The sequence below is a fragment of the Cervus canadensis genome, chromosome 21 (assembly GCF_019320065.1).
Source record: "Cervus canadensis isolate Bull #8, Minnesota chromosome 21, ASM1932006v1, whole genome shotgun sequence".
Classification (NCBI taxonomy): domain Eukaryota; kingdom Metazoa; phylum Chordata; class Mammalia; order Artiodactyla; family Cervidae; genus Cervus; species Cervus canadensis.
Window position 1 is genome coordinate 35332328 of NC_057406.1, and position 24217 is coordinate 35356544.

Genomic DNA, 24217 nt, shown 5'->3' on the forward strand with positions numbered 1-24217 from the left:
AACCTATCATGTGAAATTAGCATCTATGAGTCCATACTAAAACAAATAAATAAATAAATGAATAAATAAAAGGTTTAATAAAAATAGATGGCTAATGGAAGCTGCAGCATAGCACAGGGAGCTCAGCTCAGGGTTCTGTGATGACCTACAGGGGTGGGATACATGGGGGAGGAAGCTCAAACAGGAGGGGATATGCATATACTTACAGCTGATTCATGTTGTTGGACAGCAAAAATCAACACAACATTGTGAAGCTACTGTCTTCCAATTTAAAAAAATTACTTAAAAGATTTAAAAAAAGAAATTTTCATCAAAACTGGAATATTTACTTAGTTTCAAAGAACTGTGCCACAAAATATTTACTACAGAGGAAAACTGAGTAGCTCACAGTGAGAATTCTGGCAGACACCATCTTTATCAAGTGACCCAAGTAAACATCACCGGTCACGAGGCAAATCAAAACTGCACGCTGTCTGATAGGAAACGGTGGGAAAAACTTCAGTGTTACTCCTGTAACGTTCCTGCCAAAGATGCATACTGAATCGAATCATGAGGCAAAGTCAGATGATCCAAATGAAGAGGCAGTCTTCAGAATCGCTGGCCTGTCTTCAAAAGTGTCCAGGTCATGAGAGGTCCAGCATGAGGAGGTTTAAATCGACATGACACCAAACAGCACCTGTTTCTGAAGTGGATCTTTTTGTCAAACAGGACGTGATTGGGATGATGGGAGCATGTGAATGGCTTCTGAGGATGAGATGGCAGCAGAATACCATGGTCCTTCTCAATCTGGAAGGGTGTTATGGGGTGATATTCATAGGGAATACATACTAAAGGACTCAGGGGAGGTAGGGCCATCAGGTTGGCAACTTACTTGCAAAGGGTTCAGGGGAAAATATTATTTGCAACTTTGCTATACTGAAATTGCCCCAAAATTAAAAAAGGAAAACAGAACCTAAAAACGCACCTTTTCATAGGGTATCTGCAGCAGATCCAACACTACCGAATGGGCTCCCATATTTTTCAATAATCGTTGATGTTGATTGCGACACTTTTTGTTCTGGACGCAGAGTTTACTGAGCCTAATCAAAATCTTTCCAAACAAGAAGAAAATCATTAACCATAGAAAATACAATATTAAATATAATCAACAGACAAAACTTTTTTGCCATACAAATATAAACCCACATAAAACTAGTTGCTGACCTCCTTTACAATCCGATAGTTGTTGCTCTTATTGCTGTCAATCTGAGGTTTCTTTGTTCCATCTTGCACTGGACTTAAAATGTTTGAGTCCTAAAATAAACACAAAGATGTATTTTATGTTCTGTATAGCTTTGTAATAGATTTGGTTCTTTTGCAATAAATAAGAAATACATTTTGAAATTATTTTGTGATGAATTTATTATTCAACTTAAATGTTTCTTTGGTATTTTTTTTTATCTCATAAAAAGCTTCTTAGCTTCAAGGAGTCATGCAAATGACCACTTCCCAGTAACAACCAAATTACAAGATCTGGGACTTCCCTGGTTGTCCAGTGGAATCTGCCTTCTAATGCAGATGTCGGTTCAATCCCTGGTTGAGGAAGTAAGATCTCATATGCCATGGGGCAACTAAATCCATGTGCCTCAACTAGCAAAGCCCCCACATGCCTCAGGGGAGACCCAATGCAGCCAAAATAGAAAAAAAAATTACAAGATCTATGGCATTACTAATAATGAATGAGTAAGTTAGAAAGGAAAAGGAATAACAGGTAACATTCTCAGTGCATTTCCTTATGCTAAATGTATCAGACCTTATATGGCCTATAGAAAAAGGAATGGTAAAATTTCAGGGCACAGCAGGCAAAATTTTATTATCAGGGATAAACTGCTGGAAATAAAAAGACTGAAGGAGCATATTATAATGAAGCATAATTTCAGAGATGCGAGGTAAAAACACCTGAACCCAAGAATTCTCTGACAGGTCACCACGACATTCTTAAGAGTCATGACTGGGGGCCGAACAACCACATATAGACCATGAAAATGAAAAAAAAAGAAATAAAATGTAAATTAAAAATAATATTTTTTTTTCTTTTTTTTTTTTTTAAAAATATGGAACGCTTCACGAATTTGCGTGTCATCCTTGCGCAGGGGCCATGCTAATCTTCTCTGTATCGTTCCAACCTTAGTATATGTGCTGCCGAAGCGAGCACTAAAAATAATATTTTAAATTAACAAAGTATATTAATAGGACCTACAACACCAGAAACATTTTATTATAACAACCGTTATCTGCAGTAGTACAATAAAAGACGAATATTAAGGAGTGTACATATTTTAAATACCAATTATTGGAGTCATCATATGAAAATAAAACACCAGTTATAATACAATCTCCAAACATTTACTAATCCTTAATGCATGCCTGGTACTAGACAATGGTGAATGGATATAAAAGAAATGGAAGATACGGTTCTTCCCATAAGACATTACAGTCTACCTAAGAAAGCAGGGAGAAATATGAAAATAAAGATCTGAACTGAGAGAGTTTGCTTTCACAGAGACAGAGAGAAGGAGACCAGATATAATTTTAGACAGCTTTATGAAGGAGGGCAAGTTCAAGCCAAGGTCTTGAATGATGAAAACAATTCAGTTAAGTATGAGAGACATGCGGAAGGGCAGGGGACATCGGTGAGGTGAAGTCACCTTACCCAAAAGTGTTCTAGAAAGGAAAGCACAATGGTGTGTAGAAAATGACAAGAACTGACAAAGCATGCTGCAAAAGTAGGCAGTTAGGTGGAGTGGGGCCTGACCACCTCCCTGATTTACAACTAGTGCAAAACTGCATTTGGGATGAATATCAAGTCCAATGTGGTTTAAAAAACACCCTGTATTCCTGACTACACTGAAGGTGCTGGGCTCTCACAGTTAAATGGGACGCCAACCTAAGCTTGCTGCTGCTGCTGCTAAGTCGCTTCAGTCGTGTCTGACCCCGTGCAACCCCACAGACAGCAGCCCACCAGACCCCTCTGTCCCTTGGATTCTCCAGGCAAGAACACTGGAGTGGGCTGCCATTTCCTTCTCCAGGTAATCTAAACTTAGGAGACAGTTTAAAAAAAAAATGAAGTTAATTGATACAATTTTATTTGTCCCTATTTTTCCTACTGCACTCCACGACAAATCACAAAATAAATGCAAACCAAGAAAGAAAAATCATTGTGTTTTCCTTGCGAGTCAAAGATTTCTGATCCAAGGTTTCAAGCAAGCGAGTGACTTGGTCAGGTATGGAGTTATCACCACTGCTCAGTAAGCTCCATGTCTCTCTGACTTTTCTCCAAGCAAACATAGTCCAAGATGGAGGCTCCCGATCTGAACTCCATCTTAGCAAGTAACTCTTCTCTCATTTTACTGAGCATAAGAAAATTCCCCTACATGATGCTGTCTCTTCTACATTTGAAAACATCCGGTATCATCCACAAAACTGTCTGCATTCCCTGCTATGTCTCAGAGAAAAAGAACTTTTGAAACTCAGATTTTTAAATTCCATCTCCCCTGCCTTTTCTGAGTCATCACTGTTTCTCCAGGTGAACTGTTTCTATCCTCTACTGATTCTTTCTGAACTCTCTGAAATGACAACCCAAGTTGAGGCTAACTGAGCACTTCCCATGACACGGCGCATTCTGGGAAGTCATCTTGCATCTTGGATTACTACCCCCACTAAGTTTCTCAAAAGAATAATCTACTGTACTAAAATTGTCTTATGTGTCAATGACTCACAATTACTAAAACTGTCTTTAGCATCTGATTCTCTGGTTCACTACCACTGTCTTTAAATTCCACTTTGTTTTATTATGACAGGATATTCTCCAAGATTTTCTGACCACCTGTCTCTTTCACTGAATGGAACTGGAACCACAAAAAGTCAAGAATAAAAACACTGAGAGCATTAACACTGTTCCTATTACCTTCCAGGGTTGTGTCATCTATGCTAATAAATCCTAGGAAGGAAATGAAAGCAATCCAATTTCCACCCTAGGTAAACAAAAGAGGAAAAAGAACGGGAGATAGTATCTACAAGACAATAAACACTAAGTAAATCCAAAAAAGTTACAGAAGAAAATGTAAAAATATATACGTAAGTGAGGCCAATGTATTAATAGAAGAGGGAAAGGGCCCCAGTGCCTCATATGAATGGAAGCTATTTGGATGGAAGAGGTTGGAGGTCACAGCATGAGACAAACAGGGTTTCTACTTGATAGAAAAATAATTTATTGATGAAAAGTAGAAATTGCAAAGGTAGAAATATAATTTAATTTCCTTTTTCTGATCACAAAGGTGAAGGTTGAATTTAAAAAGGCCACATTCATTTTTTTCTGGAAGAGAAAAAATATTAAAGAAAACTAAGTTTGTATTGCAATCCAAGATTAAGATGTTACCAAGTCTAAAGACTGACAACGCTCCTCAGGTGGAAAGGAGGTCTTTCTGATATATTTCAACTTTTTAAAAAATCAGTCAAATATATAGGCAAAGCTTTGGCAGATATATTTAAGTCTATTTCTCAAGCAACGGCCTGCAGAAAAAGCAACTGTCTTGTTTTAAGAAAAGTAATCTCAGGGAAGATGTACTACATTACAAAAGTTATGCTCTTTAGTTCTGCCCAAGGGAGGATGTAGACAATGCTAAACTTCCTAAGTATAGGAATTATAAAGAAAAATTATTTTAATTTAAAATTGCCAGCAGTCAACAAAGGAGGCAATGCTGGAGAATTCAATGAACGGCCCCTTTTAATTTCAGAAAATAATTCAATGTAATTAAACCAAACAAAAATATTAACTCATAGAACATCTGGATTATCCCAAAGCAGTGATCAGGGGAATTTAAGAAATATGCAAACTATATAACTACAGTTAGGTTTTATTTTCTTATTTAATGCCAAGATGCTCCAAGTAAAGTTGACCTGTCTTCCTCCAGAAAGGAAAGAAATTGATTATATTTTTTTATATCTTATACTACTTTGTCCCTAGGTTAGTGGCCAAATCTAAAAAGTCCTGACTCAATTCTAATGACAATATATTAATAAGGTGTAAAATGTAGAAGTGTAATTTATGCAGAATCCCAGAGTTGAGGAGGCTCAGGAAAAAAATGTGTAACACTGAGAATAGTGTCATGCTTATAGTAAATATCTAAATTATGCTTTTGACAACAGGGATGAAGAAAGGCACTGCAAAAATACTTGTACTTTACTGTAATTGTTTCCTATCATCTGGAAGAACTTGAATTTATTTCCTCTAATGGAATATGGGAACCACTTAGTCAAGTGATTTTATTGAGGTAGCTTGATTTTTAATTGCATAGTATATACTGTAACATACTTTGCCCACCTGACGTGAAGAGCCAACTCACTGGAAAAGACCCTGATGCTAGGAAAGATCAAGGGCAGGAAGAGAAGGGTATGACAGAGGATGAGATGGTTGGATAGCATTACCAACTCGATGGACTTGAGTTTGAGCAAACTCAGGGAGATAGTGAAGGGCCGGGAAGCCTGGTGTGTGGCAGTCCATGGGGTCACAAAGAATCAGACATGACTTAGTGACTGAACAACAACAATAACATAAAGCAGTATATTCAGAAACAGCATAGCAAGGATGGTTTAGAAGGGTCTAGAAATTTCTGGAAGAGTCTAGAAATTAGATGGTCAGCATGGATCTAGACAGGCTCAGAGTGAATACCTAAGCAAATACCGGCTCTGAACATCACGTTGCTCCCACACTTATTTTGCATCAGGCAAGGAAACTCTTTTTAGATAAATAGCAAAAATGATATAAGAAAATAATATTGTATGAATTATATGGTGAATTAAACATGGGCACAAGTTATTGAGGATCTGGCTCCTTAATTTAAACAAGGTCAATAATACTTTTAAAAAAGAACTTTCCAAATCCTACAATGTAGAAATGCCTGCATCTACCACAGCTGTGATGAAAATAGTTCAATGCATTTCTTTCCAGTGAAGTGAAATGATGTCCTTCTTCAGCAATGTCATCAAGTCAGCAAGACTGGAAAGCATTCCACTCACCATCTGGATCCCTAGCCTTCTCTTCTTGTATCTACTACTCAACCTAATCAGTGGCATCATTTACCAATCACCCTCCTCCCAACTTCAGATGTAAAATGCCACCCTTTCTCCTTCTCACCTCCCTCCAAAACACTAAAAAAAAAAAAAAAAAAATCTAATAATCAGACTTTGATGCTTGACTGACCAACCAGATTATAATTTAATTGAAGCTCTTCATATTAAATATCACCTCCTTCAGACAACTGAATGATAGCTCTGCCGTGGGAGGATGAGGTATTTTTTTCTCCCATCCATCTAAAAGTTACATCACATACCAGCCATTTAGGATGATACTCAAGGGTTTGCAGAAACTCTTACATCATCCTGAATCTAATTATCTGACCTTGCCAGTAAAACTAATACAGACCCTCATGGGGTCATGATCGACAGTTTTGGCTTTCCTGGTTGACGCCTAAGGTTGCTCTAAGACTTGGTGAAGACATTAACACTGGCAGGTAACCTTCCTCCAGATTTCCCTCAACCCAGGCACAAATTCCTACCCTTCTAGAGGGTAAACCATACTCTTAGTATTACTCCAAACCTGTTTGATTTCCCTTTGTCCCAAGACAAATACAAATATTGACATTTTTTTTTTATTCATTTGATGTCATTTTAATTAGTATTTGATGATGTTTAATCAGATGTCCTAGAAAACACCACAAATCTCTTTGACTATCAATATCTCTGATAAAGTAACAAAAAAAGGTGTGCCACTGGAGTGCTTTCTCTTTGCTTAAAGTGATACTCAGAAAAACAGGGAAGGTACTGACGACAGGTATGTTCAGTGTAAACTAAGAGCTGTTTTCATAGGCGTGCAATAAGAACCCACTATAGCACAGTCATGTATAATACTTTTTATATAATACTTTCTATAATACTTTGGTGGTTTAGTCACTCAGTCGTGGCTCCTCTGTCCATGGAATTTTCCAGGCAAGAATACTGGAGTGGGTTGGCATTTCCTTCTCCAGGAGATCTTCCTGATCCAGGGATTGAACCCAGGTCTCCTGCCTTGCAGGCCGGTTCTTTACCAACTGAGCCACCAGGGGAGCTATAATACTTTTTAACATGATCCTCAGCAGTGTTATATAAAAGGTAGAAAGGAAAGGCAACCCTTTAGTTAGCAGGGTGACCAAGAATAACAAAGCACTGTGCGGGAAGTGAAAACAGCAACGCAACAGAGCCCTTAGAGAATATGCCTAGCACCTGACATACGTGAGGGAAGCAACCCGACCCGAGCGCAGTCATCTCAGAGCAAACCCCGACGCGGCTGTGAGCAGGGGCTGCGTGGACAGAAGCGGGGGGAGAAACCAGCACCTTCTCTCAACTCCTTCTTTAGCAAGCAGTCATTACAGAAATGTTGTTATCTGGCCCAGGGCCATAGGTGTGCTCTGATTTGAATGAATCAACTTCTGTAATTTCCTTCTAAGCCACTTGCTGAGGGAAAAAAAACAGAGGAAGTTGGACTCCTCGCTACCAATGAGGCAGGAGCTAGCTGGGCCTCAGGGCGAACGGCTGGTTTCTCCCCTGTGGACAGATACTCTAAATTAGCAGGAACAAGAGACGAGGTGAGCCCTGTCCAGGTAAGAGATGGGGCCACATATTTCTCATTCTCGAAGTCAAGGAGACCTCCCTGACTACATATGCACAGAAAGGCTCCTTGGAGATCAAAAGAGAGGGGGCATCACATTTTAGTAAGTGACCTCAACCTACCCATAGGCCCCTTTACTAGAATCCATCTTGGCTAAGAGCCGTGTGCACTCATATGGGAGGACCCTGAGATATACCAAATATGGACTCGGAACCAGGCAAAGCAAGATGACTGGCCAAAGGAAACCCAGAATAAATGCTCCATAAAAGGGATTCAAACCTCCATGAGGGCACGACTCTCTCTCTGAGACCACCCATGTGTCTATCCACACGTATTCTTTCTCTTCCATTAGGAAGGGTGCTTATTAAAACACTTTACTTCTTTCACTGCTTTCCATCTCTATGTGGAAATTCATTTCTACATAGCTGACGGGCCAGGGCCTTGTCACTGGGCACTGATCCCTTGAGGTCTAGTTGCGTGGATTCAGCGTTCTCACTGCCGAAGATTGACCTCAATCTCTAGCCAGCAACCGAAACCCTGCTTCAAGCTGCTGGAGGCCAAAGGCACCTGAGATCACCAAATTCAAATGAAATTGAGAACAAATGGCAAAGTGGAAAAAATGAATAAAATAGTAACTTTCTCTACAACATGAAGGGAAATAATAAAACAGCATTAAATTTTAAATGCAGGCCAGAAGACAAGAGGGAGAAAAACATTCTTATCCCGGAAATAATTCAAAGAAACCAATTCAGGAAATAAAAGCACTACATTTAAGAATTTGCATTACAGCCAAATAGAATGAGGATGTGTATAAGTAGCATTTGGCTCAAGACTAAAAATTAGTTTTCAGCTGCATGTTTTGTTAAAGGACTTATTAAAGTGACACTCATGTGCCAAAATCACCTTCAGTAACATCAGCCCAGACATAAAGGACAGAAATATGTAATCTGATATAACCAAGTAAAATAAATATACAAGGTCAAGGGCAAAAACAGAAAGTGAAGAAAACAAATTCCATAAAAAGAAAATTCATGCAAGCCACTCTCCCAAATGAATGGATAAAAGTTCTCTATCCAATTACCACAGAGTTCCGCATAAGTCAGATCATCTAGGAAGATTCTGTCTGAAACTCATGGACACTTCCTGTACCCAGCCATGAAGGTTAGACATTCAATCAGTTTCTTTTGCCAAGAGTCAGCTGGTCAATCACAAGTTTTGCCAGAGAAACCAAGTTTATATAAAACTATTTCCCTGCTGTGCAGAATCAAAAGTCCTAACACTTGGGAAAGCATAGCTTTCTTTCAAGATATCCTTCGAGAGGGAACAGCCTCCTTGCCTGTTTGCCTCATCAAAGAAAAAAGATCAGAAGTGGTCGGCAAAGAATGTAAACTGGGCTTTGCTTTTAAAGAGTAACGGGATGTGGAGGTAAGACAGAAACCATCAAACAAGGAAGGGCTGTAGACAGAAAAGCAGAGGGAAAGCAAAGAAGGGAAGCAAAAGGGGAGGGAGAGAAGGAAGGAAGGAACTAAATTCATTCTCTCAGAAAGATAAACCTGCAAACTAAAATTTAAATACCTGCGAGGAAAGCGAATGCTAAGGTAGATAACAAAAAACTAAAAAATGAGACTGTTCTTCCCAGGAAAATGAAACAATTAAGAAACCTTCTGAAAGGACCTTTAAGGATGTTTAAAATGGGCTTCCCAGGTGATGCTAGTGGTAAAGAACCTGCCTTCCAATGCAAGAGATCTAAGAGACTGGGGTTTGATCCCTGGGTCGGGAAGATCCCCTGGAGGAGAAAATGGCAACCCACTCCGGTATTCTTGCCTGGGGAATCCCATGACAGAGAACCCTGGAGGGCTACAGTCCCTGGGGTCACAAAGAGTCAGAAACGACTGTAGCAACTTAGCATACACAAGCACATGTTTACAATAATCATAGATACTAAAATAATAAAATTAAGACATGCAAAAAAATAAAATAAAATTACTGGAAGGAGCTATATGAAAATAACTGCTACTGGGGAGCAGACTGGATTGCTGACAGAATGAGGAAGCCGACTTTCCACTCTCTATACTTTCACACCTTTGGATCTTTGATGTATGTTAGTGTATTGCTCATTAAAATAAAATAGTAAAGAATGGAAAAAAAAATAATCATAGAGATAAAATGAGGAATAACCCCTCTCACCCCAGGTGGACCCCCATGTGGCTGCCGCATGGTCAGCATCACAGCATCACTTGGCAGGGACCGGGGAGAGTCTTACTGGGGAAGGGTGGTGGGGCGGCGGGGAGAGGGGAGATGCAAACCAAGGGTCAGCTGAGAAGGGAAGGCATGTGTCCCCCAGCCTTCAATCACCCTAGAGAGGTGTGACTGTTCTGCTGGACGCCATCCCGGGGTCTACATTTCTGACTAACAACCTCCACCCCATCTCGGCACAACTTCTCACAGGGCAAGCTGGAAAATAAGGGGTCTCTGAAGGTACACAAAACATCCTGGGCACCAGGCAGTTTGGATTTAGGTGCCTGCTGTTTGCAGGAATTGATCAGGATCACCAGCTATGAGGCCCATACAAATGAGACTCCTCCTGCTGAGAGGCAAGAGCCAGGGGTCCTCCTGAGAAGTCAGATCAGTGCAGGGCCTCTCGGGAGAGACGCTCCTGCCCCATCTCCCCACCCCAACTCCAGGAAACAGCCAGCCAGCTTGCTGCCTAGGCAACCCAGAGTAAGCCCCCAGGGACACTTCCCAGTTAATCTGCCCCTTGCATCACACACCTATTAAAAGGACAAAAAAAATTATGAAGTGAAAACACGCAGATAGGAATCTTGAATGCAGAGATATGAAAAAAATCAATTAGAAACCCCCAAAGAAAAAACAGTCCTTGATGGAAAAACTAGACAGTTTAAAATAAACATCAGACTTTAGATTGTGAAGACTAAGTTGTTGTTTTTTTTTTTTTAATGTTAGTCACTCAGTTGTGTCCAACTCTTTGAGACCCCACAGACTACAGCCTGCTAGAATCCTCTATCCATGGAATTTTCCAGGTAAGAATACTGTTTCCGTCTCCAGGTGATTTTCTGGACCCAGAGATTGAACCTGGGTCTCCTGCACTGCAGGCAGATTCTTTACCATCTGAGCCAGGAGAGAAGGCCCCCCGCCGCCCTTTTATTTTTTTTTTAAAGGAGCAGGCAACCATTTGTAGAGATAAATACATATACATACACAGACACAGAAGCACAATCATTGTGAAGGAAAATTAACAACCAAAATATTTAACACAAGTGGGAACTTCTGTTAGAAGTCCTGTGATGCCTCCATGGCTTGCTTTTCAATTCTTTATAAAGAGACGGATGAGCATAAAGGGCAATCCTGATTTAACCCACTCAGATCTGATTTCCTGAGTTAATCCCTCCTTCTTATATTTAGAAGTCAACATGCATTTGAATGTGATGAACTAGTAATGCTACAGAGACTTTCAACTTGTTATACCCTAGCTTTTAAGTTTTCAGCAACAATGCCCTTTTTAATGCCCTTGAAGGTAAGTTAATAGGGAAACCCTGTAAGATGTAATAGGTAACAAAGCTCATAGGTACTAGGGATGCAGTGAGCTTACCAGAAGACCCAATCTACCCCATCCTCCATTGTGTTTACACGAGATCAACTACAATACTAGGATAATTTTGGTTACACTGAGATTTGGTAATGTTAGTAGGTGGATTATCACAGCTTCCCAGGTGGCTCAGTGGTAAAGAATGCACCTACCAATGCAAGAGATGTGGGTTCAATCCCTGGATCAGGAAGATCCCCTGGAGGAGGAAATAGCAACCCACTCCAGTATTCTTGCCTGGAGAATTCCATGGACAGAGGAGCCTGGCAGGCTGCAGTCCATGGGTCACAAAGAGTCAAGACATGACTGATGTGACTAAGAAAGGCATGGCAGTTCAGTTCAGTTATTGACCCAAATAAACAAAATTTATCACTGAGGGGGGAAAAAAATACTTTTATGCTATTGGAAATATTTCTTATTACCAAAATGAGACTCACTGTACTGTTATCTGGTTTTCTGATGTCTAAGCAGGCACAAAGTTAGACCACTATGAGCTGTTTTAAAACAATGGCAATCATCCCGTGTGTAGAGCCTTTGTGAAGATTTACGACACAACAAAGGATTATTATCTGTACCGGCTTGCAGAGTGCCTGCTGCCTGCTACTGGCTGTTTCCATTGATATTGTGATATATTTCATCCTGTTTACAATAAATTGTCACCATCTCTGGCAGTTGGTTCATTGCATAACATAGATTATTTGGCTGTGTACACCTTAGTAACTCTGTAGTTTCTCACTTTTTCTTCCTATATTAATCCAGGCAGGAAATGTACCATTCTCCTGGCTTCTCTTCTTACGTCCATTTCCACTTCTGCCTCCCGAGCTCATGCTCACCTAACCTCACATCTGAATTTGAACAGGAGGCTCCTAACTGGTCCCCACCTTTAGGCTCTTTTTGTTGAGCCATCCTTCCCCCAAATCTTCAAGGGTTCCCAATCTCCAGCCACTTCAAATACAAATTACTTACTCCTGTTGAGTTCTGCTTCTCTCGTGATTATTCCTGAGTTACTAGCTAAGGAAATCCTCCCAACCTTTTATTTATTTTTTTTGTTCTTTTTTGAAGTATTCACTAACTTTATTCATAATATAGAAGTGGATGAAGGCATTAGTTTGTACACATGAAACATACAATAGTACATGTCAGGTATGTCTCAGTAAAGCTGGAAAAGAAAAAAAAATTTTTTTATTAGTTGGAGGCTAATTACTTTACAATATGGTAGTGGTTTTTGCCATACATTGACATGAATCAGCCATGGATTTACATGTGTTCCCCATCCTGAACCCCCCTCCCACCTCCCTCTCCACCAGATTCCTCTGGGTCTTCCCAGTGCACCAGCCCCGAGCACTTGTCTCATGCATCCCACCTGGGCTGGTGATCTGTTTCACTCTTGATAGTATACTTGTTTCAATGCTATTCTCTCAGAACATCCCACCCTCGCCTTCTCCCACAGAGTCTAAAAGTCTGTTCTGTACATCTGTGTCTCTTTTTCTGTTTTGCATATAGGGTTATCGTTACCATCTTTTTAAATTCCATACATATGTGTTAGTATACTGTATTGGTCTTTATCTTTCTGGCTTACTTCACTCTGTACGATGGGCTCCAGTTTCATCCATCTCATTAGAACTGATTCAAATGAATTCTTTTTAACGGCTGAGTAATATTCCATGGTGTATATGTACCACAGCTTTCTTATCCATTCATCTGCTGATGGGCATCTAGGTTGTTTCCATGTCCTGGCTATTATAAATAGTGCTGCGATGAACATTGGGGTGCACGTGTCTCTTTCAGATCTGGTTTCCTCAGTGTGTATGCCCAGCAGCGGGATTGCTGGGTCATATGGCAGTTCTATTTCCAGTTTTTTAAGAACTCTCCACACTGTTCTCCATAGCGGCTGTACTAGTTTGCATTCCCACCAACAGTGTAAGAGGGTTCCCTTTTCTCCACACCCTCTCCAGCATTTATTGCTTGTAGACTTTTGGATAGCAGCCATCCTGACTGGTGTGTAATGGTACCTCATTGTGGTTTTGATTTGCATTTCTCTAATAATGAGTGATGTTGAGCAGCTTTTCATGTGTTTGTTAGCCATCTGTATGTCTTCTTTGGAGAAATGTCTGTTTAGTTCTTTGGCCCATTTTTTGATTGGGTCATTTATTTTTCTGGAATTGAGCTGCAGGAGTTACTTGTATATTTTTGAGATTAATCCTTTGTCTGTTGCTTTGTTTGCTATTATTTTCTTCCAGTCTGAGGGCTGTCTTTTCACCTTGCTTATAGTTTCCTTTGTTGTGCAAAAGCTTTTACATTTAATTAGGTCCCAACCTTTTAAAACAGTGAAGCCGGGCTTCCCTGGTGCCTCACTGGTAAAGACTTCACCTGCCAATGCAGCAGAGGCGGTTTGATCCCTGGTCGGGGGAGGAGCCCACTTGCCACACAGCAACTAAGCCCGAGGGCACCACAGCTATTGAGCCGGTGCTTTAGAGCCGGGGAGCTGCAACTACTGAGCCCTCAAGCCACAACTACTGAAGCCCATCTGCCCTAGAGCCCGTGCTCAGCAACAGGAGAGGCCATGCAATGAGAAGCCACTGCACCACCACTGGAGAGAGGCCCCTGCTTGCCCTAACTATACAAAAGCCTGTGCAGCAATGAAGACCCAGATCAGCCATAAATAAATAAGTAAAACAGTGAAGCCTTCTCCGCACAGTCACGCCCACACTGATCTCCCTTTTCTGTGATACAACAGTTCAATATTTAATCATACATTTGTCTTACTGTTTTCTGGGTGTTATTCTGTGTGTGTCATCTTTGAGAACGAGCATCGTATCTCAAATACTAGATTTGATTCTCTATAGCAAATGTTAAGAAAGGAAACGCGAAATTCAGGTGTGTACAAAGGCATGGAAGCATGATGGTGAAGGTATGAAGTTGTACCTTTAGCAGAATGTTCAAAAGAAGAGTGGTGCTCTGGAGAAACATGAAAGCAATCAAGTAGAGCAGGTTCAGATATGGTCTGATCATCCATGTGTGTTTGGTCACTTAAGTCGTGTCCAGCTCTCTGTGACCCTACAGCCCACCGTGTTCCTCTGTCCATGGGATTCTCCAGGCAAGAATACTGGAGTAGATTGCCATGCCCTCCTCCAGGGGATCTTCCCAACTCAGGGATCGAACCTGAGTCTCCTATGTCTCCTGCACTCAGGCGGGTTCTTTACCGCTGAGCCACAGGGGAAGCCCCAGACATGGTCCACACTGACTCAAATCTAGCATCAGCAAAAAGATCTTACAAGGATAAATACATGGGTTCAAAATACAGAAGAATTTTCTACTTCTGAGAACTGTCTGAAGTAGAAATAAAGAGAAATCCCTCTGATTACACAACATCCAGAAGTGATGGATAAAAACAACATTTAAACTCTCTCTCTCTCTCTCTCTCTTGTTTGTTTTTGGCTGCACTGTCTTCACTGCTGCGAGCAATGCCGCAAGTGGAGGCTACTCTTCCTTGCAGCGCGTGGGCCTCTCACTATGCTGGCTTCTCCTGTTGCGGAGCGCGGGCTCTAGAGCACCGTGCTTCAGTAGCTGCAGCGTGTGGGCTCAGGAGCTGCGGCACACAGGCTTAGTTGCCCCACAGCATGTGGAAGCTTCCCAGGCCAAGGGTCGAACCCATGTCCCCTGTACTGGCTGGCGAATTCCTAACCACTGGACCGCCAGGGAAGTCCCAAACCATCTCCTGTTACGAGAAAGAAACAAATGGAGGCCAGAAACCAGAAAAATACATGACATTTCCAAGTAATAATCAAGCCCATTTGCTGGCCTTTAGGGCATCAGCCAGAGTTGATAACCAACAATTGAGTTTTAACTTGTCACACAGACACACAACGCAGAGTTGGGCATGAATGAGTGACTTTCACTTTCACCTTGTGTGTTGTTAGACTCTATGGGTTTTGATACATGTGTAATGCTATGTATAGTATCATATAGAAGAGTTTCATCACCCTAAAATTCCTCTCTGCTCTACCTGTTTGTTCCTCTCTTTTTAATCTCTACACCCCAGAACCTCTGAGGAACCCATGATCATTTTACTGTCTCATGTATAGTTTTTCCTTCTCCAGAATACAGCTGGAGTCATACAATATGTAGCTTTTTCAGACTTCACTGTTGTTCAGTTGTTCACTCGTGTCTGACTTTTGGCACCCCCACAAACTGCAGCACGCCAGGCTTCCCTGTCCATCACCATCTCCTGGAACTTGCTCAAACTCATGTCCATTGAGTCGGTGATGCCATCCAACCATCTCATCCTCTGTTGACCCCTTTTCCTCCTGCCTTCAGTCTTTCCCAGCATCAGGGTCTTTTCCAGTGAATCAGCTCTTGCATCAGGTGGCCAAAGTATTGGAGCTTCAGCTTTAGCATCAGTCCTTCCAATGAATATTCAGGGTTGATTTCTTTTAGGATTGACTGATTTTATCTCCCTGCTGTCCAAAGGACTCTCAAGAGTCTCCTCCAGCACCACAATTCTAAAGCATCAGTTCTTTGGCACTCAGCCTTTTTCAGACTGGCTTCTTTCATTTAGCAATATACTTTTGAGGTTCTTTCGTGTCCTTTTGTAACCTGTAAGCACTTTCTATCGCTGAATACTACTCCGTTGTCTGGATACACTAAAGTTTATTTATCCCAATTTATCTATTAAAAGACCTCTGATTGCTTCCAATTTGGGGCCATTTTGTGTAAAGCTGCTGTAAATATTTGGGTGTAGGTTTTGAGTTGGTGTCTTGGGGGCTGAAAGCTGGAATGTTCTGCTCCTTACAGTATGCGTGATTACCTCAACCTGTGGCCAGAGGGCGCTGTGTGCCTGAGACGTCTGAAGGCAGGAGTCTGATTTAGCGCCCCAGTCTTGATTATTTGCTTAGAGTTAACTTGTCTTTCTGAGTTGCAGTTACTGGCATTCGTCTTCAAGGAAACTTACCATGTTGCCCAGAAGCTTAGAACTCTCTGATCAGGTTTGAGGTTACTCTTCTTACTTGGTAGATGGAGAGCGAGAAAGAGGATGACCTGGTTGGATGGCATCACTGATTCAATGGACATGAGTTTGAGCAAGCTCTGGGAGATAGTGGACAGGGAAACCTGGCGTGTTGTGGTTCGTGGGATCACAAAGAATCGGACATGACTGAGCGACTAAACAACAGTGATAACAGATGGAGGGTGGAGTCTTTTAGAGCTGTCCTCCGTTTCCAGTGAGCCCAGAAATATACTTAAAATAGGCTTTGTATCTAGGATCTAGTGGTTTTGTAATAGGAGGGCCATTTGAGTTTTAACTTGGCTACTTTTGTAGAAGTCGTTGGGAATGTGTTTATTTAGATATTTAGTAAATTTAAAAGTGTGTTATGAACTTAGATTCCTTGAAATACGTGAGTTCCTCTGGGGTTTGTTTAACCCAGAGAAGATTTCATTTGCCTTACAGAGCCACTTTGGGATATGACATTTTGTGAATATGTTAAAAAGAGTTTTTGACTTGGAACTTTTGGGGCCTTTTACTAGTGGAAATTCTAGTCTCAAATCTTGAGCGCAAGTGCACTTGTCTTGAGCTCAAGAGAGTTTTCCTCCCCATTTTGGCTTTGATCAAGCCAAAATACTTTGCTCTTCTACGCACGCATTTCCCTGGTTTATCACTGTGGGTGTTTCCTTTAGGTACTCTTGGTTCTAACACAGGTTTCTGGTCAGACCTTCCATCTTCCTTGGGATCCAGGCTTTGCTTCCTTTCTGTTCTGTGTGTGTGAAGTGAAAGTGAAAATCGTTCAGTCGTGTCCAACTCTTTGCAGCGTCATGAACTGTATAGTCCATGGAATTCTCCAGGCCAGAATACTGGAGTGGGTGGGTAGCCTTTCCAACAAAGAGCAAAACCTGAAGTAAACTATGAACTTTGGTCAATAATAACATATCAGTATTGGCTTATCAATTGCACCAAATGCACCATATTAATTAATGGTGGTACCAGTGGTAAAGAACCTGCCTGCCACACAGGAGACATAGAAGACTCAGTTGATCCCTGGGTCAGGAAGATCCCCTGGAGGAGGGCACAGCAATCCACTCCAGTATTCTTGCCTAGAGAATCCCATGGACAGAGGAGCCTGGCCGGTTACAGTTCATAGGCTCTCAAAGAGCGGGACACGGCTGAAGCAACTTATCTTGCACACACACTAATAATAGAAAACTGAAGGGAAGGAAGGAGGGGATGTATGGGCATTCACTATACTTTCACTATACTTTAGTGTTTCTCTAAACCTAAAACTGCTCTAAAAACAAAGTCTATTAAATGAAGACATGAGCTCATAATCAAAGATGACCAAATACATAATGAAATAAGTGTAAAAATCATAAGAAATTCACAAGTACTTGAGATCCTGGAATTAGTATTACATACAAGGCCATAAAATAGCCACATGGAATCACAAAAATTAGCAAGGGACAACAGATAATAAAAATGACCAAAAAGATTTTTTAATCAAATCACAGGTGTGATAAAGTATAATGGCTGAAATTTTTAAAAGTCAAGAAGTGAAGTTAGCTACAAATAAGACATGCCTGAAAAGCAACTCAGACAAGGCTAAAGAAATTATTCAAATTCAGCACAAAGTCTCAGGTATGGGAAATATAAAAAAGACACTAATAGATATGAAAGAAATAATAAGGTTTAAGTAACATACAAAGAGTCAGATATGAATGAAAAGACCGAACAGTTGTAAGATCAGAATCAAAGCACCACTATTCAATACAAGATTTCCCTTGTAGCTAAGTTGGTAAAGAATCTGCCTGTAATGCAGGAGACCCAGGTTCAATCCCTGGGTTGGGAAGATCCTCTGGAGAAGGAAATGGCAACCCACTCCAGTATTCTTGCCTGGAGAATCCCATGGACAGAGGAGCCTGGCAGGCTATAGTCTATGGGATCACAAGAGTTGGACACGACTTAGTGACTAAACACCACATTCAATACATGGTAAACTTCTCAACAGTAGTAATGCTGCCCGAAGACATGGAACAATATTAAAACAAGTGGGGCTTCCCTTGTAGCTCACTCAGTAAAGAAAACAAGTGGAAGAAAATAACTCGCAAATGATAAAACATTTTTGTTTCTAGTTAAAAACAATTTAAAATTTATATGTATCTATAAAATAGACTTAGGAGAAACTGATAAGTTTACCACTATAGTGAGAAATGTAAGCAAATCTCTCTCAATCATAGATACATCAAGAAAACAAAGACATAGTGAACAAATATATGGATACCTAGTTGGTGGGAATATGGGAGGAACTGGGAGATTGGGATTGACACATATACACTATTGATACTATGGATAAAATACATAACTAATGCTGTTGTTCAGTCGCCCAGTCTTGCCCAACTCTTCAGCACGCCAGGCCTCTCTGTCCTTCATCATCTCCCAAAGTTTGCCCAAGTTCATGTCTACTGCATTGATGATGCCATCCAGCCCTCTCATCATCTGATGCCCTCTTCTCCTTCTGCCCTCAACCTTTCCCAGCACCAGGGACTTTTCCAATGAGCCAGCCATTCTTATCAGATGACCAAAATACTGGAGTTTCAACTTTAGCATCAGTCCCTCCAACGAGTATTCAGGGTTGATTTCCCTTTAGATTGACTGGTCTTATCTCCTTGCTGTCCAAGGGACTCTCAAGAGTCCCCCTCCAGCACCACAGTTCAAAGGCATCAATTCTTCAGGGCTCCATCTTCTCTATGGTCCAACTCTCACAACTGCACATGACCACTGGGAAGACCATAGCCTTGACCAAACAGATCTTTGTCGGCAGAGCCTAACTAACGAGAACATACTATATAGCAGAGAACTCTACTTAATGCACTGTGGTGGCCTGAATGGAAAAGAAGTCCACAAGGGAGGGGGTATGTGTATATGTGTGGCTGATTCATTTTGTTGCAGAGTAGAAACTAATTGAGCATTGTAAACCAACTATATTCCAATAAAAATTAATTTTTAAAAAGCTGAACAAATGAACTTCATAAATAAAATTGTGACCATGAAAAAAGAGAGAAAACAAAAGTATTAGTGAGTAGATGGATGATTTAAATACAATAAGCTTGATTTGCTAGTCACATATAAGGACTCCTATACCCATTCACGTTCTACTCGAGCATAAGAAGATAGTTCTAAAACCTGAAGATATAACAGACCATAAAGCAGTCCCAACAAATCTTGGGAGAACTGGTATCATAATAACCACATTCTCTTGTTGTGAGTTAATTCAGGATTCAATAGCCAAAGAAGTGTAAATTTTGCAAGTATACTTGGCAATTTAAAAATTCATTTCCAAGTAACTATTCTGGGCCAAAGAAGAAATCATAACAAAAAATTTTAATATCTAACATTGAACAATAATAAAAATTGTTGCTGTTCAGTCACTAAGTCATGTTCAACTCTTTGACTCCATGGACTAGCGCACACCAGGCTCTTCTGTCCTCCACTGTCTCCCGGAATTTGCTCAGATTCATGTGCATTGAGTCAGTGATACTATCTAACCACCCCATCCTCTGTTGCCTCCTTCTCCTGCTGCCTTCATTCTTTCCCAGCATCAGGGTCATTTCCAGTGAGTCAGCTCTTTGCATCAGGCAGCCAAAGTATTAGAGCTTCAGCTTCTGCAACAGTCCTTCCAAAGAATATTCAAGGTTGATTTCCTTTAGGATTGACTGGTTTGATCTCCTTGCAATCCAAGGGACTCTCAAGAGTCTTCTTCAACACCACAGTTCAAAAGCATCAATTTCTTGGAACTCAGCCTTCTTTAGTTGCCAACTCTCACATCTGTACATGACTACTGGAAAAAACATAGCTTTGACTATATGGACCTTTGTCAGCAAAGTGATGTCCCTGCTTTGGAATACACTGTCTAGGTTGGTCATAGCTTTTCTTCCAAGGAGCAAGAATCTTTTAATTTCATGGCTGCAGTCACTGTCCATAGGGATTTTGGAGTCCAAGAAAATAAAATCTATCACTGCTTCCACTTTTCCCCCTTCCATTTGCCATGAATTGATGGGACCAGATGCCATGATTTTAAGTTTTTTTAATGTTGAGCATCAAGCCAGTTATTTTACTCTCTTCTTTCACTCTCATCAAGAGGCTCTTTAGTTCCTCTTCACTTTCTGCCATTAGAGTGGTATCATCTGCATATCTGAGGTTGTTGACATTGCTCCCAGCAATCTTGATTCCAGCTTGTGATTCATCCAACACAGCCATTTCTCATGATGTACTCTGCATGTAAGTTAAATAAGCAGGGTGACAATATACAGCCTTGTCTCACTCCTTTCCCTGTTTTGAACCAGTCCATTGTTTCACATCCAGTTTTGACCCACAAACAGGTTTCTCAGGAGACAGGTAAGGTGGTTGGATACCTCGTCTCTTCAAGAATTTTCCACAGTTTATTGTGATCCACATAGTCACAGGCTTGAGAGTACTCAATGAAGCAGAAGTAGATGTTTTTCTGGAACTCCCTTTCTTTCTCCATGATCCAGTGAAATATTGGCAATTTGATCTCTGGTTCCTCTGCCTTTTCTAAACCCAGCTTGTACATCTGGACGTTCTTGGTTCATGTACTGCTGAAGCCTAGCTTGAGGGATTTCGAGCACAGTCTTCCTAGCAAGTGAAATAAGTGCAGTTCCAGGGTAATTTGAACATTCTTTAGAATTGCTCTTCTTTGATATCAGAATGAAAACTGACCTTTTCCCATCCTGTGGAATACCATTTGTCAAAATCTGTGGGCTGCAGCTCCTTAGGAATTATACCATTCATTTTTTTTAAGTCTGCAAAGTATGTCAACATAAAAGGCTATATAATAGGATAAATATAATAAAATAGCAAACAAGCCCAGGAGCTTAACAAGTCAAAAATTAATTCATTAAAAAGATGAATAAAATATGTACAGCTCTGGTGAGATTGTACCTGACATCATACATTTGTCAAAACTCACAAAATTGTACAACCCAAAGCGTGAAATCTAAAGGGAAAAAGAAGGGAATGAAAAAGGGGTATGAAGCTACAGATATAACAGAAATTTTAAAAGACAATGAAAGATGAATAAATTTGAAAACTAAAGTATACAGCTAGAATAATATACAAGTTGACCCACATGAGAAAAGTTTAATGAATTTATAACCTTTACAATATTAATTACTAGTTAAAATTTACCCAAACTAAATCCAAGGCCAATGCAGATTTAGACAAGTTCTACCAAGCACTGACAGAAGGGATAATTCCAATCTTACCCCAAAAAAGGGTAAGATTCTGTAACTCACTTCATTATGGAACTAGTCTAACCTTGATACCAACAACTGACAGGAACAGTACAAGAAAGGAAGACTGGAGACCAACCTCTCTGATAATACAGATGTAAAATGGTAAACAAAATCCTCGGAAGCTAGATGTAGCACGGCATAAACTATCATCAAGACATACTTATTCTAGAATACAAGGTTACTACAGAAGTCTATTGATGATTCATGTTATTAAAATTAGCAGATGAAAGTTAAAGAAAACATCATCATCTTGATAGATGCATACACTGCATCTAATTAAAATCATAACCATTCATGATAAAAATTAGCAAATGAAAAACAGGAGAGCATTTCCTCAATTGATAAAAGTATAATAAACATCATGTTCAATAGTTAAATATTAAAATTATTCCCTTTAAAATCAGAAGCAAAACAAAAATGCCATTATCATCACATCTGCTCAACACTGTACCAGAAAATCTTACCAACACACTAAAACAAGTAAACGAGAAATAACAGATGAAAAGATAGTACTCAAGTTTAAACTTAGAGCATCACCATGACTTGATATAAAAAATATTTTTAAACTCAGTAGTAGGTACACATGAATTGGTAGGATCTAACTACCTGCCCACACAGAATTTAGCTTAATCTAAACTGGAAGAGGAAGTGAAATGTCCAATAAACATATAAAAACATGCTCAACTTCATAAAGATCCAGCAAAATGAAAATCACACAGGGATAATATACCAAACACATCCAATTATCAAAAATGGAAAAGCAAGAAAACCAGCTTAGACTTCATGATGGGGAATTACAGAAATTCTTACATACCCTGAGAGTATCATTTGGTCTTTGGAAAGCAACCGACATTATTTGGTAACCATACCAGATGTTTACACCTAAATATATATCTTGAAGGGTCTCTTAAACATGTGCATCAGGTGACATTTCAAAGTTTTTAAAGCTCCTTTTGGTAGCAAATTGCCTTTCAAGACACTAGAACTGTAAAGAATGAAAATGTCCATCAAGAGTTTACTAGATAAACATCTGCATAAAATGTAATAATGTATATTAGAGAAAATAAAATAAGTCACTGCTACACAACAGCAAAGACAGAGAACAAAAACATACCTAAAACAGACTAAATAACTATTTAGGTCTTCTGCTCATTTTTTGATTAGGTTGTTTGTTTTTTTGACATTGAGCTTCATGAACTGCTTATATATTTTAGAGATTAATCCTGTCAGTTGCTTCATTTGCAAATATTTTCTCCCATTCTGATGACTGTCTTTTTATTTTGTTTATGGTCTCCTTTGTTGTGGAAAAGCTTTTAATTAGTTCCCATTTGTTTATTTTGGTTTTTATTTTCATTACTCGAGGAGGTTGGTCAAAAAAGATCTTGCTGAGATTTATGTCGAGGAGTGTTCTGCCTAAGTTTTACTCTAAGAGTTTAATACAATGAAATATTACTCAGTCATAAAAATGAATGAATTGGGTCATCTGTAGAGACGTGGATGGGCCAAGAGACTGTCATACAAAGTGAAATGTCAGAAAGAGAAAAACAAATATTATATATATATATATATATATATATATTTATGTGGAATCTAAAAAAGATGATATGTTTGTGTGCGTGAGTGTGTTAGTCACTCAGTCGTGTCCGACTCTTTGCGATCCCATGAACTGTAGCCCACCAGGCTCCTCTGTCCATGGAATTCTCCAGGCAAGAATACTGGAGTGGGTTGCCATTTCCTTCTCTAGGGGATCTTCCCAACCCAGGGATCGAACTCTGTATCCTACACTGCAAGCAGTTTCTTTACCATCTGAGCTATCAGAGGAAAAAGTGGTATAGATGGTCCTACTGGCAAAGCAGAAATAGACACAGACATAGAGAACACCCGAGGAGGAAAGCAAGGAGATGGGAGGAACTGGGAGATCGGATTGACGCACATACACTATTGGTACTACGTATAAAACGGACAACTAATAAGAACAGACTGTCCAGCACAAAGAACTCTACTCAATGCACTGTGGTTACCTGAGTAGGAAGGAAGCCCAAAAAGGAGGGAATGTATGTACATGTGCGGCTGGTTTATCTTGCTGTACAGTAGAAACTACATTATAAAGCAACTGGACTCCAATAAAAATTAACCTAAAAAAAGACTAAATGAAATTCTTTTCATCTGTTAAATGTTTTAGAAATACAGATACACATAGTAAAACCACTATGATAACTAAGGAAATTATTAACATAAACTCATGAAAATGGTTTCCTCTGGAATACAGGGATGGACCATGGGGACTTCTTATTGGTAATATTCTACTTCTCAAGCTATACACTAATTTCAACGGACTGTTCTACCTCAGGAGGTGTTGGATTTCCCATCACAGAAGTTTGTTTTGTTTTAAGAATATCTCACTTTGGTGAGCTATTTAGAGACAGAACAAGTACTATATAGGAAATGGATTTGATAAACCTACAAGTATCTTTTAAGATTTCATAATTCCACGTGCATCATAACAAACAGCACAATATGTTGCGCATAAAAACCAACAACAATTATAACAAGCATTCACTGGCTACAGATTTTTGGCAGACACTGCTGGTTGCTAACCTACATCCTTACTTCCTTCTCCCTTGCCAGCA

At 40.0% G+C, this 24217-nt stretch overlaps 1 protein-coding gene and 2 non-coding genes across 5 annotated transcripts in view; 1 reads left to right on the forward strand and 2 right to left on the reverse strand.

Annotated features, from left to right (window-relative positions):
- The window catches only part of ITPR2 (inositol 1,4,5-trisphosphate receptor type 2), a 559320-nt gene that overhangs the window by 304636 nt on the left and 230467 nt on the right, over positions 1-24217 (reverse strand). For all 3 annotated transcript variants that reach the window (XM_043440936.1, XM_043440938.1, XM_043440939.1), the window contains 2 exons: positions 1204-1293; positions 965-1090 (listed from right to left, as the gene is read on the reverse strand). In XM_043440936.1, the coding sequence (XP_043296871.1) occupies positions 965-1090; positions 1204-1293 (216 nt within the window). The remainder of the gene's footprint in view (positions 1-964; positions 1091-1203; positions 1294-24217) is intronic.
- LOC122424157 lies at positions 2088-2194 on the reverse strand. The gene has a single exon (XR_006264343.1). It is a non-coding gene; the product is annotated as a U6 spliceosomal RNA (small nuclear RNA).
- TRNAY-GUA lies at positions 18053-18124 on the forward strand. The gene has a single exon. It is a non-coding gene; the product is annotated as a tRNA-Tyr (tRNA).